General features: G+C 54.0%; 1 protein-coding gene across 2 annotated transcripts; it reads left to right on the top strand.

The window, feature by feature from the left end:
* Window positions 1–4,394: 4,394 nt before the first annotated feature.
* Window positions 4,395–12,844, top strand: FAM3A (FAM3 metabolism regulating signaling molecule A). Of its 2 annotated transcripts, XM_070290422.1 has the most exons (10): window positions 4,395–4,601; window positions 4,936–5,008; window positions 6,897–7,004; window positions 7,591–7,614; window positions 9,694–9,817; window positions 9,913–9,971; window positions 10,366–10,416; window positions 10,996–11,080; window positions 11,156–11,282; window positions 12,203–12,844. In XM_070290422.1, the coding sequence occupies exons 2-10, from the start codon at window positions 4,996–4,998 to the stop codon at window positions 12,296–12,298; spliced, it is 687 nt and encodes a 228-aa protein (XP_070146523.1). In that variant the 5' UTR covers window positions 4,395–4,601; window positions 4,936–4,995; the 3' UTR covers window positions 12,299–12,844. The 2 variants fall into 2 exon arrangements, with proteins under 2 accessions (XP_070146523.1, XP_070146524.1); XM_070290423.1 differs by lacking the exon at window positions 7,591–7,614 and having other exon boundaries at window positions 4,406–4,601.
* The last annotated feature ends 1,332 nt before the right edge of the window (window positions 12,845–14,176 follow it).

Consider the following 14,176-nt stretch of genomic DNA (forward strand, 5'->3'; position numbering starts at 1 on the left):
GTGGATAGCTCAGATCTGGGCACTACCTGTGGCAGAGATTAGAGGGCCCTGGTGAGGATGCTCGACTATCACCGGATGCCCGGTGCCAATGAAGGACAGACATGAAGGACCTGAGAGGGACAGTAGCTGTAATCTCAGCTCTAGGAGCTTGCAATGCAAAAGAGGCATAAGGTTCTGGTTGTTGTTGTTCATTCACTCAGGCACGTCCACCTCCTTGAGAATGCATGGACTGCAGCACGCCAGGCTTCCCTGTCCTTCACCATCTCCTGAAGTTTGCTCAAACTCGTGTCCATTGAGTCGGTGATGCCATCCAACCATCTCATCCTCTGTCATCCCCTTCTCCTCCTGTCCTCAGTCTTTCCCAGCATCAGGGTCTTTTCCAATGAGAAAAGGCTCTTTGCATCAGGTAGCCAAAGTATGGGAGCTTCAGCTTCAGTATCACTCCTTCCAATGAGTATTCAGGGTTGATTTCCTTTAGGATGGACTGGTTTGATCTCTTTGCTGTCCAAGGGATTCTCAAGAGTGTTCTCCAGCACCACAGTTTGAAAGCATCAATTCTTTGGCACTCAGCCTTTGTTATTGTCCAAGTCTCACATCTGTACATGATTACTGCAAAAACCATAGCTTTGACTAGATGGAACTTTGTCAACAAAGTGATGTCTCTGCTTTTTAATACGCTGTCTAGTTTTGTCATAGCTTTTCTTCCAAAGAGCAAGCATCTTTTAACTCCATGGCTGCAGGCACCATCTGTAGTGATTGTGGAGCCCAAGAAAATAGTCGGTCACTGTTCCCATTGTTTCCCCATCCATTTGCCATGAAGTGATGGGACCAGATGCCATGATGTTAGTTTTTTGAATGTTGAGTTTTAAGCCAGCTTTTTCACTCTTCTCTTTCAGCCTCATCAAGAGGCTCTGTAGTTCCTCTTCTCTTCCTGCCATAAGGGTGGTGTCATCTGCATATCTGAGGTTATTGATATTTCTCCCAGCAGTCTTGATTCCAGCTTGTGATCCATCCAGCCTGGCATTTCTCATGATGTACTCTGAAAATAAGTTAAATAAGCAGGGTGACAATATACTGCCTTGACATACTCCTTTTCCTATTTGGAACCAGTCTGTTGTTCCATGTCCAGTTCTAACTTGCTTCCTGACCCGCATACAGGTTTCTCAAGAGGCAGGTCAGGTGGTCTGGTATTCCCATCTCTTTAAGAATTTTCCAGTTTGTTGTGATCCATACAGTCAGAGGCTTTAGCGTAGTCAATGAAGCAGAAGTAGATGTTTTTCTGAAATTGGCTTTTTCTATGATCCAACAGATGTTGGCAATTTGATCTCTGGTTCCTCTACCTCTTCTAAATACAGCTTGTACATCTGGAAGTTCTAAGTTCACATACTATTGAAACCTAGCTTGAAGGATTTTGAACATTACTTTGCTAGCATGTGAAATGAGAGCAATTGTAGGGTAGTTTGAACGTTCTTTGGCACATTGCCTTTCTTTGTGATTGGAATGAAAACTGACTTTTTCAGTCCTATGGCCACTGCTGTTTTCCAAATTTACTGGCACATTGAGTGCAGCACTTTTACAGCATCATCTTTTAGGATTTGAAACAGCTCAACTGGAATTCCATCACCCCTACTCGCTTTGTTCATTGTGATGCTTCCTAAGGCCCACTTGACTTCACACTCAAGGATGTCTGGCTCTAGGTGAGTGATCACACCATCGCGGTTATCTGGGTCACTAAGACCTTTTTGTGTAGTTCTTCTGTATATTCTTGCTACCTCTTCTTAATATCTTCTGCTTCTTAGGTCCATACCACCTCTGTCCTTTATTGTGCCCATTTTTGCATGAAATGTTCCCTTGGTCTCTCTAATTTTTTGAAGAGATCTCTAGTCTTTCCCATTCTATTGTTTTCCTCTTTCTTTGCATTGTTCACTTAAGAAGTCTTTCTTACTTCTCCTTGCTATTCTTTGGAACTCTGCATTCAATTGAGTATATCTTTCCCTTTCTCCTTTACTGGTTCCGGTTAAGAGCATTCAACTGTCACCTCCATTCCAGGTGCCTACAAGGAGGCACAAGCTTGAGGGCGGGGGGCCCTGTAAGGACAGTCACTGGTCCCCTCGCCTCATCTCTGAATAGTCCTTAGGGCCTCACTGAGGCACACCTTTGTACCTACTCTGGCAGTGGCAGAGGTGTCCTTGCATGAGGGCATTCAACTGTCACTGGTGACCCAGTTGCCTAATCTAGGGTCCAGGCAAGAGGTCCCATCTGAGAACAGTCACCTGTCACCTCAGCTCCGGGTGCCTACTTGGGAGTAGAGGCAGGAGATGCCAGCACAAGGGCATGAGCACAGAGGCCCCAGGGAGCCCTGTCACTTGACAACTCTGCATGCAGAGTCTGCACAGAGAGGGCAATGAGGGATCAGCTAAGGGCGCGGGTTCTGGGTGCCCACAGTTGGCACAAGGAGCCAAGCAAACACCAGGAACTAGCACTGCAGCTGTGGGAGCTGCCCTGGGGACGAGTAGGAGGGCCCAGAGGAGACATTCTGCACTGGGGCGCGTGAGTTGCGAGGGTCTCATCCTCTCTTAAGTCCCCGTCAAAAAATATTCCCGGAGAAACAAAGCCACCCCCTGAAGCACAGAAGACTGGGGAGGAGTCCTGGGCATTTGGCCCTGCACCACTGTGGTGTCCCTGGGGTTGATGAATGTGTCATTAGGCCCTCAGGAGGACTCATTAAACCAGCATTTCCAAAATGTCTGCTCTGAGAAAGACGTAAACAGTGTCTTCTAAGCACTAGCAGTCTCCCCACTGCCTGATGCCTGGCTGGCAGCTCCAGAGTGGGACCAGCCACCAGCTTCATCTATTGGGCACCACAACACCCAGCATTGCAGGAAAGGCCACTGAGGGAGGGCATGGTGCCCAGGGCTTGGTACTCACAGACAGGTGGTGTTGTCCAGTGAGTCGTGTCTGACTCTTTGCAACCCCATGGATTGTAGCATCCCAGGCTTCCCTGTCCTTCACCATCTCCTGGAGGTTGCTCAAACTCATGTCCATTGAGTCGGTGATGCCATCCAACCATCTCATCCTCTGTTGTCCCCTTCTCCTCCTGCCTTCAATCTCCCAACATCAGGGTCTTTTCCAGTGAGTCAGTTCTTCACATCAGGTGGCCAAAGTAGTGAAGCTTCAGCATCAGTCCTTCCAATGAATATTTAGGACTAATGTCCTTTAGGATTTTCTGGTTTGATCTCCCTGCAGTCCAAGGGACTCTCAAGAGTCTTCTCCAACACCACAGTTCAAAAACATCAATTCTTTGGCGCTCAGCTTTTTTTATAGTCCAGCTCTCACATCCATATGTGACGACTGGAAAAACCGTAGCTTTGAGTAGATGGACCTTTGCTGGCAGAGTGATGTCCCTGCTTTTTAATACTCATCTAGGTTTGTGATAACTTCTTCCAAGGAGCCAGCGTCTTTGAATTTCATAGCTGCAGTCAACATTTGCAGTGATTTTGGAGCCCAGGAAAATAAAGTCTAACACCGTTTCCATTGTTTCCCCATCTATTTGCCATGAAGTGATGGGATCGGATGCCGTGATCTCACAGATAGGTGAGAGCTTGGCAAATGGTCAGTACTACGTGATCCCAAATACTAATCGCTGACAGCTGTAGCAGGGGCCTGAAACATCACCTTGATCTTGTAGGGAGAAGGGGTGGTAGGGGGGAGTGTTGTGGATGCCATTGCAGAAGTTCCTGGATGCTAACCAGAGCTCTGTCACTGCCTAGCTCTATCAACTTTCTCTGGTATTTTTGGTTCTTTCCTTAGGGAATTTTCCCATAAGTGAGGTCATTGGGTCAAAGGGCACGGATGTTTCTGTGGTTCTCACGCCGCCGGGCTGCAGACGTCCCAGACCGATGGGTTCAGGCTACAGGGTGGCCCCAGCTCTCCCAGCCCGGGGGGCGCGGTGATCAGGGTGCCCCAGACGGTGTCCGGGGTGCCTTCCTGAAAGGAGGCTGGGGGAGCAGGCAGGAGGTAAGCGCGTGTGAGCGTGCCACTTTGGAAAACAGACCAGCGAGCGGGTAGGCCGCTCAAGGCTGAGCCTGCTGGCTCCTGGATCGTCGCATCCTGCCATTTCCCTGGATACGCCTCTGTCACTCCGTGTTACGAAAACGTACAGATTTGAACGTTGAAAGAATTTCTCATTACGCCCCAGGATCCTGAAGCCCATTTGTAGGCTTCGGATCTGCGCGCCGGGCAGGAGCGTAGCCCCGCCCTCAAAGCCTGGGAAGGCGGGGCTCTCCCCGCTAAGCGAAGTCTCAGGGGAGACGTCAGGGGCGGGGCCGATCGTGGCCCCTCCCCCCGGAGCCCGGCCCGGGTGCTCTGCCGGAGTGCGCGTCAGGGGCGGGGCCAATTCGGGCCCCTCCTACCTGGTAGCCGGCTGCCTAGCGCTAGCCGGTGACGGCGGTGGGAGCCGCTGCCGTGCTCTCGCCCCAAGTCGCCATTGCTGGGCCTCTCGAGCTGCCCCGCGCAGCTCCCTGGCCTCGCCAAGTAGAGCGAGGCGGCTAGCCTCACGACGCTGCCCTCAATCCGGCTCGCATCCTCCCCCGCGGCGTCAGGCAAGTCTCCGGCCGGCCCGGCCCGGCCCGCGTCGCTGGCCTCCATGCCCGGAGGGGTGGGGGCGGCCTCCCGCGGGAAGGACCCGCATCTGGGAGAACCACTTCCACTTCCCAGCCCCAGAGGCTCCCGGGAGCTCGATCCTGAGCCGCCTGGTTCCCGCGTCCCCTCCGGTCCCAGCCGTGCTCCTCTCCACGTCCCCAAGGGGCCTGGCCAGGGACTTGGACCAGCAAATCAGCGCACCGATCACGCCTGCACCATAACTGGGGCCCACCAAGAGGTCGTCCCTGACCCCCACCCAAACCTGCTCTTCTGCTTTGTTGCCCCCCTCCCCAGAGTGCAGGGTCCCCAAAGGCTGCACCTGCCGGCTGCCCCAGCCCAACGAGAGAAGTGGACATGAGGTTAGCAGGTGGGTGGCTTCCCCCGTGAAAGGGAGAGTCTTGGAAAGCAGACTCGGCTGGAGGCCCAGCTGCCCAGAGGTCTGTCTGGAAGGGCAGGCAGGGCGGGAGTGGTGGGACCACTGGGTTTGTTGGGGTTTGCAGAAACACTCATGCTATGACCTTGAGCAAATCCTTTCTCTTCTGAGGACTTCAGCTCCCAGCTCTTTCCGTCGTAAGAAGAGGGGTACGGTAGTCTGTTTCTCCCAAACGGGGTGACTGGCCACTCTTTAGAAAAAGCTATGTGAGAGACGCCCCAAGGAGTGCAGCAGCTAGGTGGACAGGGAGATGCGGTGGTCTTAGACAAGAAGCTGATCAAAGTGGCCCTGGGCTCAGATGGGAACCCACTGCCAGTTCTGCTGTTGCCTGGACAGTTGAGACAAAGCGGGTTTGGGGTCCCATCAGGGTGGACTTCCTAGTGGCAAAGGTTGCAGCACTATGAATGTATCCCAGGGAAGCTGGCCCATGAGGAACTGGCTGGGAAGATGTGGCCTCAAGAGTGGTCAGGGCTGGGCTGGGAAAACAAGAGTCACTGTTCTGTGAATGTCAGTTAAAGGCTGGGAGCAGAGGAGGGCCCTTATACAGATAGTCAATGCAGGAGGGAAGAGTGAGAAAAGGGTATGGATACAGGATTTGGAGATTTCCCAGTGTCATTCCGCAATGTTTTCACTTGCCGCACTGTATGAATGGAGGAATCATTTGCTGAAAGACAAAATACTGGAAGAATAGAGTTTGCTTATTTGGGGTAGAAGAGAGAAGGTGAGTTCTGTTTTAATATTTAGTTAGAGACACCTGTGAAATATCCAAATATCAATATTAAAGTAGCAGTTGGCTATATAGATATGGTTCAGAAGACAGGATAGAGCCAGAGATAAACGTTAAGGACAAGGAGAATGGATGACATGATCCGGGAGGAGTCCATGGAAGGAGGTGAGAAGGCCATGTGGGACAGAAACCAGGACAAGCCCAGGTCTTCAGGGCAGTCTTGGAGGACAAGAAGGGTGAAGAGCATTATATGGGCTTCCAGGGTGCCAGCCCAGAAGGGTTTCAGCCTGGAAACAACGAGGGCCCACAGGTAACCCTGGGGCGCTGACCCCAGAAGGTCCTGGGCCAGGGGCCTTGGCGACAGGCTGTCCTATGGAGCTGATGGAGGCCCGTGCAGAGAGGAGGTGATCGGAAGACAGAGGGACCAGGAGGGAAGTCTATGCAAGGAAGGAGGAGCCAGCATATGCGACTCTGGAGGGGCCTGAGAGAAGGGGAAGGGAGCGGACAGAGGCCAGCGGCCGGCTGGGGACGTGATCCCCAAGGAGGACCGTCCTCCTGTGTCTTTGGAGGACGGGAGATGTTGACTATAGATGACCAAGAGTAAGACAGAGTGAGCTATTTCAAGAACCCCAGGCAGGGTGGGGAGCTGGGCGCCCAGCTCACAGCAGGGGAAGGGAGGGCTGCCTGGCCTTCTAAAGGGGTAAGAGCCTTCTCCTCCATCATTGCAGGAGAAAGGAGGGCAGGATGGCGGGGACTCAAACACATGGGGACCTCAGGGGTTAGGGGGCTTCTCCATCAGCACGGGAAGGGGGCAAAGCCCTCTCGAGCAGGGGCTCTGGAAGGCCCCTCCACACCACTAGGGAGAACCAAGCCAAGAGCCTTCCAGGTGCAGCGGCCTTTCCTCCTTCACCCACCAGGAGCTGATCCCCTTCTCGTGCCTGGTGGGCAGCCGCAGGTCCCCCCCCCCCCCCCGCTCCTGTTCTCCCATCCCTTCCTCCCCAGCGGATAAGGAGATCCGCTCATGAGAAGGCCTGGGGTCGTCCAGGAGCTTGCTGCCCTCAGAGGTGGCCTAGCTCACGTCTGTCCTGCCTCCAGGCCCCCTTCGCATCGTGGCCCTGGTCATCACCGTGGCTGTCACCTGGATCGTAGTCAGCATCCCCCTTGGTGGCCTTGGCTTTCCTCGGATCCAGCAACTCTTCGCCAGTGAGTGTGGGACTTTCCCTCACCCTGCTACAAGGGTCGCTGGCAGCAGGCACCCAGACCTGTGGGCTGAGGCTCAGGATGGGGCTGGCAGTGGTCTGGTTTGTCTGTCTCCTCCTGGCGAGACACCGGGAGCTGTCCTCGCTGGTCTGCCTCTTGGTATCTGGCACAGCCTGACCCTTACCACCCAGTTGCCTTGGCTGGATACACCAATCCCCACTCATTAGGATTCATCCAGTTCAGTTGGAGTCACTGGAGCCTGAGTGGGGGGCAGGGGGGCTTCAGCTGAATCTTGGGGATGATGCCCTTGTTGGTCCCCAGAGGCTTTCCACTGGGTTCTGAGATGGGGAGGGAACTTGACCCCTTCTTGCCAGGGACACCTCATCTCTAAGGACTTTTCACAAGTCCCATCCACCCTTTCCTGGAACAGAGAGCTTTGCATGTGAACGTTTAGACTTGCCCAGGAATGTATGTGCCAGGGTCAGCCTGGCATAGCCCCTGGCCCCTGATCCTGGCTTGCCCTCCACATTGACTTCCTGGTACAGGACCAGGCTGCCCTACTAACAGAAACAACTCTCTGTACCCACAGGCCAAGAGAACTCAGTGACTGCAGGTAAGGTTCCTGTCACCTCACTGCTCCTGCAGTGTGCCTGCCCCCCTCCAACCACCTTTGTGACAGCCGTGCTTGTACCCAGCCCACCAGGGTTTCTCTTTTCCATTTACCCCTCCCCATACTATAGCCCATTGGAGCTGCTTGCATGCTGGGAGACCAGAGAACAAGTTACCTCCTTCCAGAATACCTAGGGGGCCAGGCATAGGATAGACATAGCCATTCTGAAAGGGAGGAATTGTAAGGAATAAAGAGGTCATCAGTCTCAAGCAAGTCCAAATCCCAGCAGGGCAGATCCATTCCATTTCAAAGCCTAAGAAAAATCCCTGGGCCTTTGAGGGGGTGGAGGTTGGTGGGGCTCTGGAATATAGGGGACGATCTTACCCTCCCTCTGGGTCCAAGCCAACTGTGGCCTCTGCAACTATTGATCTGCCCTTGGAATTATCCTTCCTCCCTTCCATCCTTTGTCTGTCTCTCTCAGTCCAGCCTAGGAATGTTCCTACTTGTATACAAGTCTCAAAAACCTTGTTGATCTCCTTTGGAATTCATGAGGGTCTAAGCTATAGACAAAAGAGTCCTCCAGATCATTCCTGGGTAACATCATCTCTCTCTCCTGGCTTCTGCTGACACAGCTGAGTGAGTCCACAAGTCACCCGCCTAGCTCTTAACAAACAGTTGTCCAGCCACATCCTGGGTGTTGTCTCCTGAACTTACCCTTCTCTTTTTTTTTTTTTTTTTTTTTTTTGCAATATGGTTAGGCTGAGAATTTTCCAGACCTTTACATTCTGGTTCTTTCATGCTTAACTGGTCTGTCTTCCCTCCCATGTTATTGTGAGCAACAAGGAGAAATCCTCAACACTCTGCTTAGAAATCTCCAAGTTCAGCCTTCACGAGTTGTACCTTCCACAAAACACTAGAACACAATTTGGCCAAGTTCCTTGCCACTTGATGACAAGGGTGGCCTTTTGGCCAGTGTCCCAGAACACATTCCTCATTTCTGTCAGAGCTCACCAGAAGCACCTTTAGCATTCACATTTCTAGTGACATTCTGGGCACAGTGATGTGTGTATTCTCCATAAGAGTAGCAGCTTTCTCTACTGTTCTCCCTTCTTTCTGAGCCCTTAGCAGAATTACCTCCAATGGCTGTATGTCTACTAACAGTCTCTTCAAGGCAATCTAGACCTTTTCTAAGAAGTACCTCAGAATCCTACACCCTCTACCCATTACCCGGTTGGAAAGCCATTTCCACATTTTGGGGGATTTATTACAGTAGCACCCCACTTCCTGGTCTCAAACTCTGTATCAATTTCCTGGGGTGGCCACACCAAAATGGCAGAAACTGGGTGGCTTAAACAGTAGAAGGATATTCTTTCTGTTCCAGAAGCTCCGAGTCTGAGACCTAGGTATTGAAAAGCTACTCTCATCCCAGAGGCTCCAGGGGAGGCTCCTTCTGGCATCTTCCAGCTTCTGGTAGCCCCAGGTGGCCCCTGGCTTGTGACTTCATCCCTTCTGTCTTGGCGCCCATCTTCACATGGCCTTCTCCTCCACGTCTGTGTCTTCTGTCTTCTGAGACCACACATCATTAGATTTAAAGTGATTAGTGAAGTCGCTCAGTTGTGTTCAACTCTTTGTGACCCCATGGACTGTAGCCTACCAGGCTCCTCTGTCCATGGGATTTTCCAGGCAAGAGTACTGGAGCGGGTGGCCATTTCCTCTCCAGTCATTAGATTTAGGGCTCACCCTATTCCAGGGTGATGACCTCTAAATGAATTATAATGTCAGTAACCCTGTTTCCACTGAAGGTCACGTTTTGAGGTCCTGGGGCTTCAGAGCCTCTTCTGTGGAAACACAATTCACCTCGTAACACACCTGGCGGCTCTCCTACTATCCTCTGTTCTCCCACCAGTGGCCAAAGAGCCTCCCTGAGGGTCCCTGACCTTAACCTGAGCCATGTCTCCTCCGCACGCCAGTCCCCTGGTCTGTGATCACTCATTTGTCCCTATGGGCTGGCCGGACCACCCCCTCTCAGGTGTCCAGTGCCCCCAGGGCCAGGGCCAGGAGTCACGCTGGTTGTCCCCACAGAGCCGCGGGCCAGGAAGTACAAATGCGGTCTGCCCCAGCCGTGCCCCGAGGAGCACCTGGCCTTCCGTGTGGTCAGCGGCGCTGCCAACGTCATTGGACCCAAGATCTGCCTGGAAGACAGGATGTGAGCCTCTCGGGACAGGGCCAGGGTGGGGCAGGGAGGGAAGCAGGGGCTGCATGCCATTGATGGGCCATTGGAAAGCTCTGTCCCCCTGCCAGGCTCATGAGCAGTGTCAAGGACAACGTGGGCCGGGGACTGAACATTGCCCTGGTGAATGGTGAGTTCCCCATGGAGCAGAGACGCAAAGCCAGGTGGCAGCCTGCCACCCTCTGTCCACATGCCCATTCTGGGAAGTCCCAGGGGGGGCCTGGGGCGGTAGGGGGCAGTGTGTGGGAGCTGAAGGTGCCACAGAAGAGGTGACCCGATGGACAAGATCAAGGTAGCAGTGAAGATCTCGAACTTTCCAGGGATGGGAGGCTGCTGCCTGGGGAGCCTCTGGAGGGCCGCCAGTGTCTGACAGCCTTGGGTGGGTCCTGGCATATGAACCAACAGCACGGTGGTGGGCATTCACATGTTGGGGGGAGCTTCTGGAAGGGCTGCTGATCTGGGGGCTCTGGGTGGCATCACCCTGGCAGCTCCTGCAGCAGTACCCAATTCTTCCCTCTACCCAGGGGTAAATGGAGACCTCATCGAGGCCCGCGCCTTTGACATGTGGGCGGGAGGTGAGTCAGGCTACCACTACCACTTTCTGACTGTGGGTGGAATGACAGCTCCTTTGCCCTGAACGATGTTCCCCTCTATAGGTTCCCCCGGGGCAGCTCAAGTGCTCCCTTGCCTTCAGAAAAGGTGGGGAGAAGGACCAGTGTACCGTCAGGGCTTTGGCCCTGGCTTCTTGTTTTCTGGGCTTCCCTGGTGGCTCAGATGGTAAAGCATCTGCCTGCACTGTGAGAGACCTGAGTTCGATCCCTGGGTCAGGAAGATCCCCTGGATAAGGGAAATGGCAACCCACTCCAATACCCTTGCCTGGAGAAATCCCATGGGCGGAAGAACCTGGTGGGCAACAGTCCATGGGGTCACAAAGAGTCGGCCATGACTGAGCGACTTCCCTTTTTCTTTCTTTCCTTACTTGTTTCCTAAACTCTTCTATTTCTTCTTATTTGGTTCCTAAACTCACTTGGCGACCTGGCTTGGCATGAATCCCTGGCCTGCTCCCTGCTTTAGTTTCCTCGTTTGGAGAACAGGGGTTGATGAGGGTGGGGTGCTCAGAGGTGGCCAGTGCTCCATGGGACCTGTTCCCCCAGATGTCAACGACCTGCTGAAGTTCATCCGGCCGCTTCACGAAGGCACCCTAGTGTTTGTGGCTTCCTACGACGACCCAGCCACCAAGTAAGTGATGGCCGAGGGCGCCTCAGCCTCATCTGTCTAGGGTCACGGCTCACCTCTCTTCCTTCTGTGCGGCAGGATGAATGAAGAGACCCGGAAGCTTTTCAGTGATCTGGGCAGCAAGAACGTCAAGGACCTGGCCTTCCGGGACAGCTGGGTGTTTGTGGGGGCCAAGGGTGTGCAGAATAAGAGCCCCTTTGAGCAGGTATGGGCACAAAGCCTGGTACCCCCACTGCCTGGCCCAGGGCAGTCTGCCCGCCCCTCTGGCCTGCATCCTCCAAGGTCCCCTTCTGTTCATGCCACGGCCTTCCCTGAATTCTGCTCAGCACACCTGCCCCCTGCCCCATGGTGATCCTGGCTCTGCACAAGGAGGGCAGTAACTTTGATCTCTCGCTTGTCTGGATTTCCCCCTAAAGAACCTTTGAATGGCAAAGCTTTCATATGAGCAAGAGTCACAGTTAAGGCACCTCCCTCCTATACATCTTCAAGATGCTCACCAGACATCTTGGCAGTCGTTTGGTTAAGATTCCATGCTTCCACTGCCAGGGGCAGGGGGCAAGGGGCATGGGTTCTATCCCTGGTCAGGGAACTGAGGTCCCTCATGCCACGTGGTACAGCACCACCCCCACCCCCAAAAGATTCTCAGTGATGTCCCATCCCTGCCAAATCCAGGACCCCAGTTCAACCTGTACACCCTGCTCCTCAGCTGCCCTCATTGGGAGGCCCCCCGCCCCCCCAAACTCTGCTCCCTGCAACAGAGCAAGGCAAACAGGCCATTCCAGTGGTTTCTAGAAGGCTCCAGCTGCCAAAAGAGCAGCTCGCCTCCCAGACAAGAAATGTCCCTTTGGGCCTCACTCTTGGCACAGCCTTCATGGGCTCCCTGTGGGTGAGGTGAGGGCTGGGACACACCCCGTCCCTCCCTTCCCAGCATGGGCCAGGCCCACCTGAGTTCTGAGAACCTGACCCCCTCAGCTGCTGCCATCTTTAGCTGAAAACACTGAGGCAGTGGCAGACGGGGCTGGGTACCCAGAGAATGCCCGCTTGGTTGACCCCAGCCCAAGAGGATGGAGGGTCTGTCTGGCCCTGGTGGCCGAGGATGAGTCCATGCCTTCTTCTACCCCACAGCACATGAAGAATAGCAAGCACACCAATAAGTACGAAGGCTGGCCCGAAGCGCTGGAAATGGAGGGCTGCATTCCCAGGAGGCCCACAGCCAGCTAGAGGCCAGACTCGCAGATGAAACTGAGTAAGGCTGCATGTGCCCGGCCCCTGATGAGGTGCCAGCACAGGGCTGAGGCCCCGACCCCACGCCCAGCACGTCAGGGCTTTGAGGTGGTGACCAGCGACCAGACCGTGACCAGTAGTGGGGGCTGCCCAGCGGACCCGTCGCACTTTGTGTCTGTGGGGAACCCCAAATACCTGTTTCCTTTTCCGAAAGCTGCTCCCCTAGTCCACCCCCAGCCAGGCAAGTCCCAAGCACTTGCAGCCCCAGGTTTGGTAGTGGCTGCCTAGAAGGTTTGGGCATCTTCCAGAACCTCTGCATCCCAGAGTGCCTTGTGGCTCCATGGGCCAGGCCTGTTTCCAGCATGATTCATCATGCTGGGCCACCTGGCCACCTCCAGGGAGGGGCGGCCACCTTGGAGCCAGGCCAGCTGTGTGCTGAAGTTGCAGCCTGATGGCAGTCTCTGGAGAGGCAGGTGGCCACCCCTGTGGTTGGTCAGAGGGCCTGCCTTCTCCATGACCTCTTAATAAACTGGTGGCCCCCAATAGAATGAAGTGTGTTCAGCGGGGGGAGACAGGGGTGTTGGTGTCCTGGGGGAGGGACACGTCCCCGAGGCTCAACCAACTCTCCTCCACACCCTTCGTAGTGGCCTGTGTCTCCAGGGCACATGTCGTCCAGAGGCCCCTCTGCCAAGTGGACATCCCTGTAGCCTTGCCCGGAAAGCTGATTCTGGCTGCCGGAAACTGGCTGAATCCCTTGGACACAGGCCTGTAGGGACAGAAGTGGGGATTCAAATCAACCCAGGAGGCTTCCCCCTCCCACCCCCGCTCCCTCAAGAGCTGGTGCATCTCCCCGTAGTGCTCAGCTTTAGATCCCTTTGAAATCAGGGCATGAGAGATCAAGGTAGGGGGGCTATTTGGCACTTCTCAGAGATCACAGCTCTATTTCCCTGCATTGGGTGAGAACCAGCAAGAAATGATAAGGAGTTTTGCTGGAAAAGTACACAAAGCGGCGCAGAAATGGCCTGGTGTCAGGAAAAGGAAGGAAGTCAGTTTGGACTTCCCAGGTAGAGGAATCAATTGGGCACCAGCCAGGTCACATTCAGGGTACCGTGGCGGGGGGCAGTGGACGTTTGAGTCCCCCTCTAGGGGTTAAGTGCTGCCAGAGTGTGAGTGCATTATCAGAAAATGAAGGTACTTAAGGAGGCGCAGAAGAGAGAGAGTCCCGGGATGGCCCAGGAGGAGAGGCTGTGGCTGTGGGGCTGTGGTCACAGCCATGAAGGGTCAGGGAGTTGCAGATGTGAGGGCAGCCTGTTGCTTGCCTGGGAGATGGTGATCACACGAGCTGAAGACCAGCCTGACCCCGTGCCAAGAACTTGAGGTGTTTTCATTTTTACATCAACTTTGTTTTTTAGTTTTAGGTTCCCAGCAAAGTTGAGCAGAAAGTCCAGAGTTCCCTCATACCCAGCCTCCACTGAAGCATCATCACCACCCAAAACCCACGGTGGACATTGGGGTTCCCTCTTGGTGTTGTGCACTGTGTTTGACAAGTGTTCATAACGACAAGTGATGGTTGAGTCACTAAGTCATGTCTGACTCTTCCGACTCCATGGACTGTAGCCTGCTAGGCTTCTCTGTCCATGGGATTCTTCAGGCAAGGATACTGGAGTAGGTTGCTATTTCCTTCTCCAGCGAATCTTTCCGACCCAGGAAATCGAACCCAGGTCTCCTGCATTGCAGGCAGATTCTTTACCAAGTCAGCTACGAGGGAAGATGCAACGACTGAGTACTTACCATTATAGTATCATCTATGTTCTTCATCTTTTTTTAACCTTCTATTATGGACATTTCCAACATCCTCCAAAGTAGAGAGAATAG

The sequence above is a fragment of the Ovis canadensis genome, chromosome X (genome assembly GCF_042477335.2).
Source record: "Ovis canadensis isolate MfBH-ARS-UI-01 breed Bighorn chromosome X, ARS-UI_OviCan_v2, whole genome shotgun sequence".
In the NCBI taxonomy this organism is placed as follows: domain Eukaryota; kingdom Metazoa; phylum Chordata; class Mammalia; order Artiodactyla; family Bovidae; genus Ovis; species Ovis canadensis.

Bases quoted from the DNA above. Each gene is read 5' to 3' on its own strand.
- FAM3A (XM_070290422.1), top strand. The intron at 7,615-9,693 runs GTAAGGTTCCTG...TTGTCCCCACAG, and splicing joins AGAGAACTCAGTGACTGCAG to AGCCGCGGGCCAGGAAGTAC. The intron at 9,972-10,365 runs GTGAGTTCCCCA...CCCTCTACCCAG, and splicing joins GAACATTGCCCTGGTGAATG to GGGTAAATGGAGACCTCATC.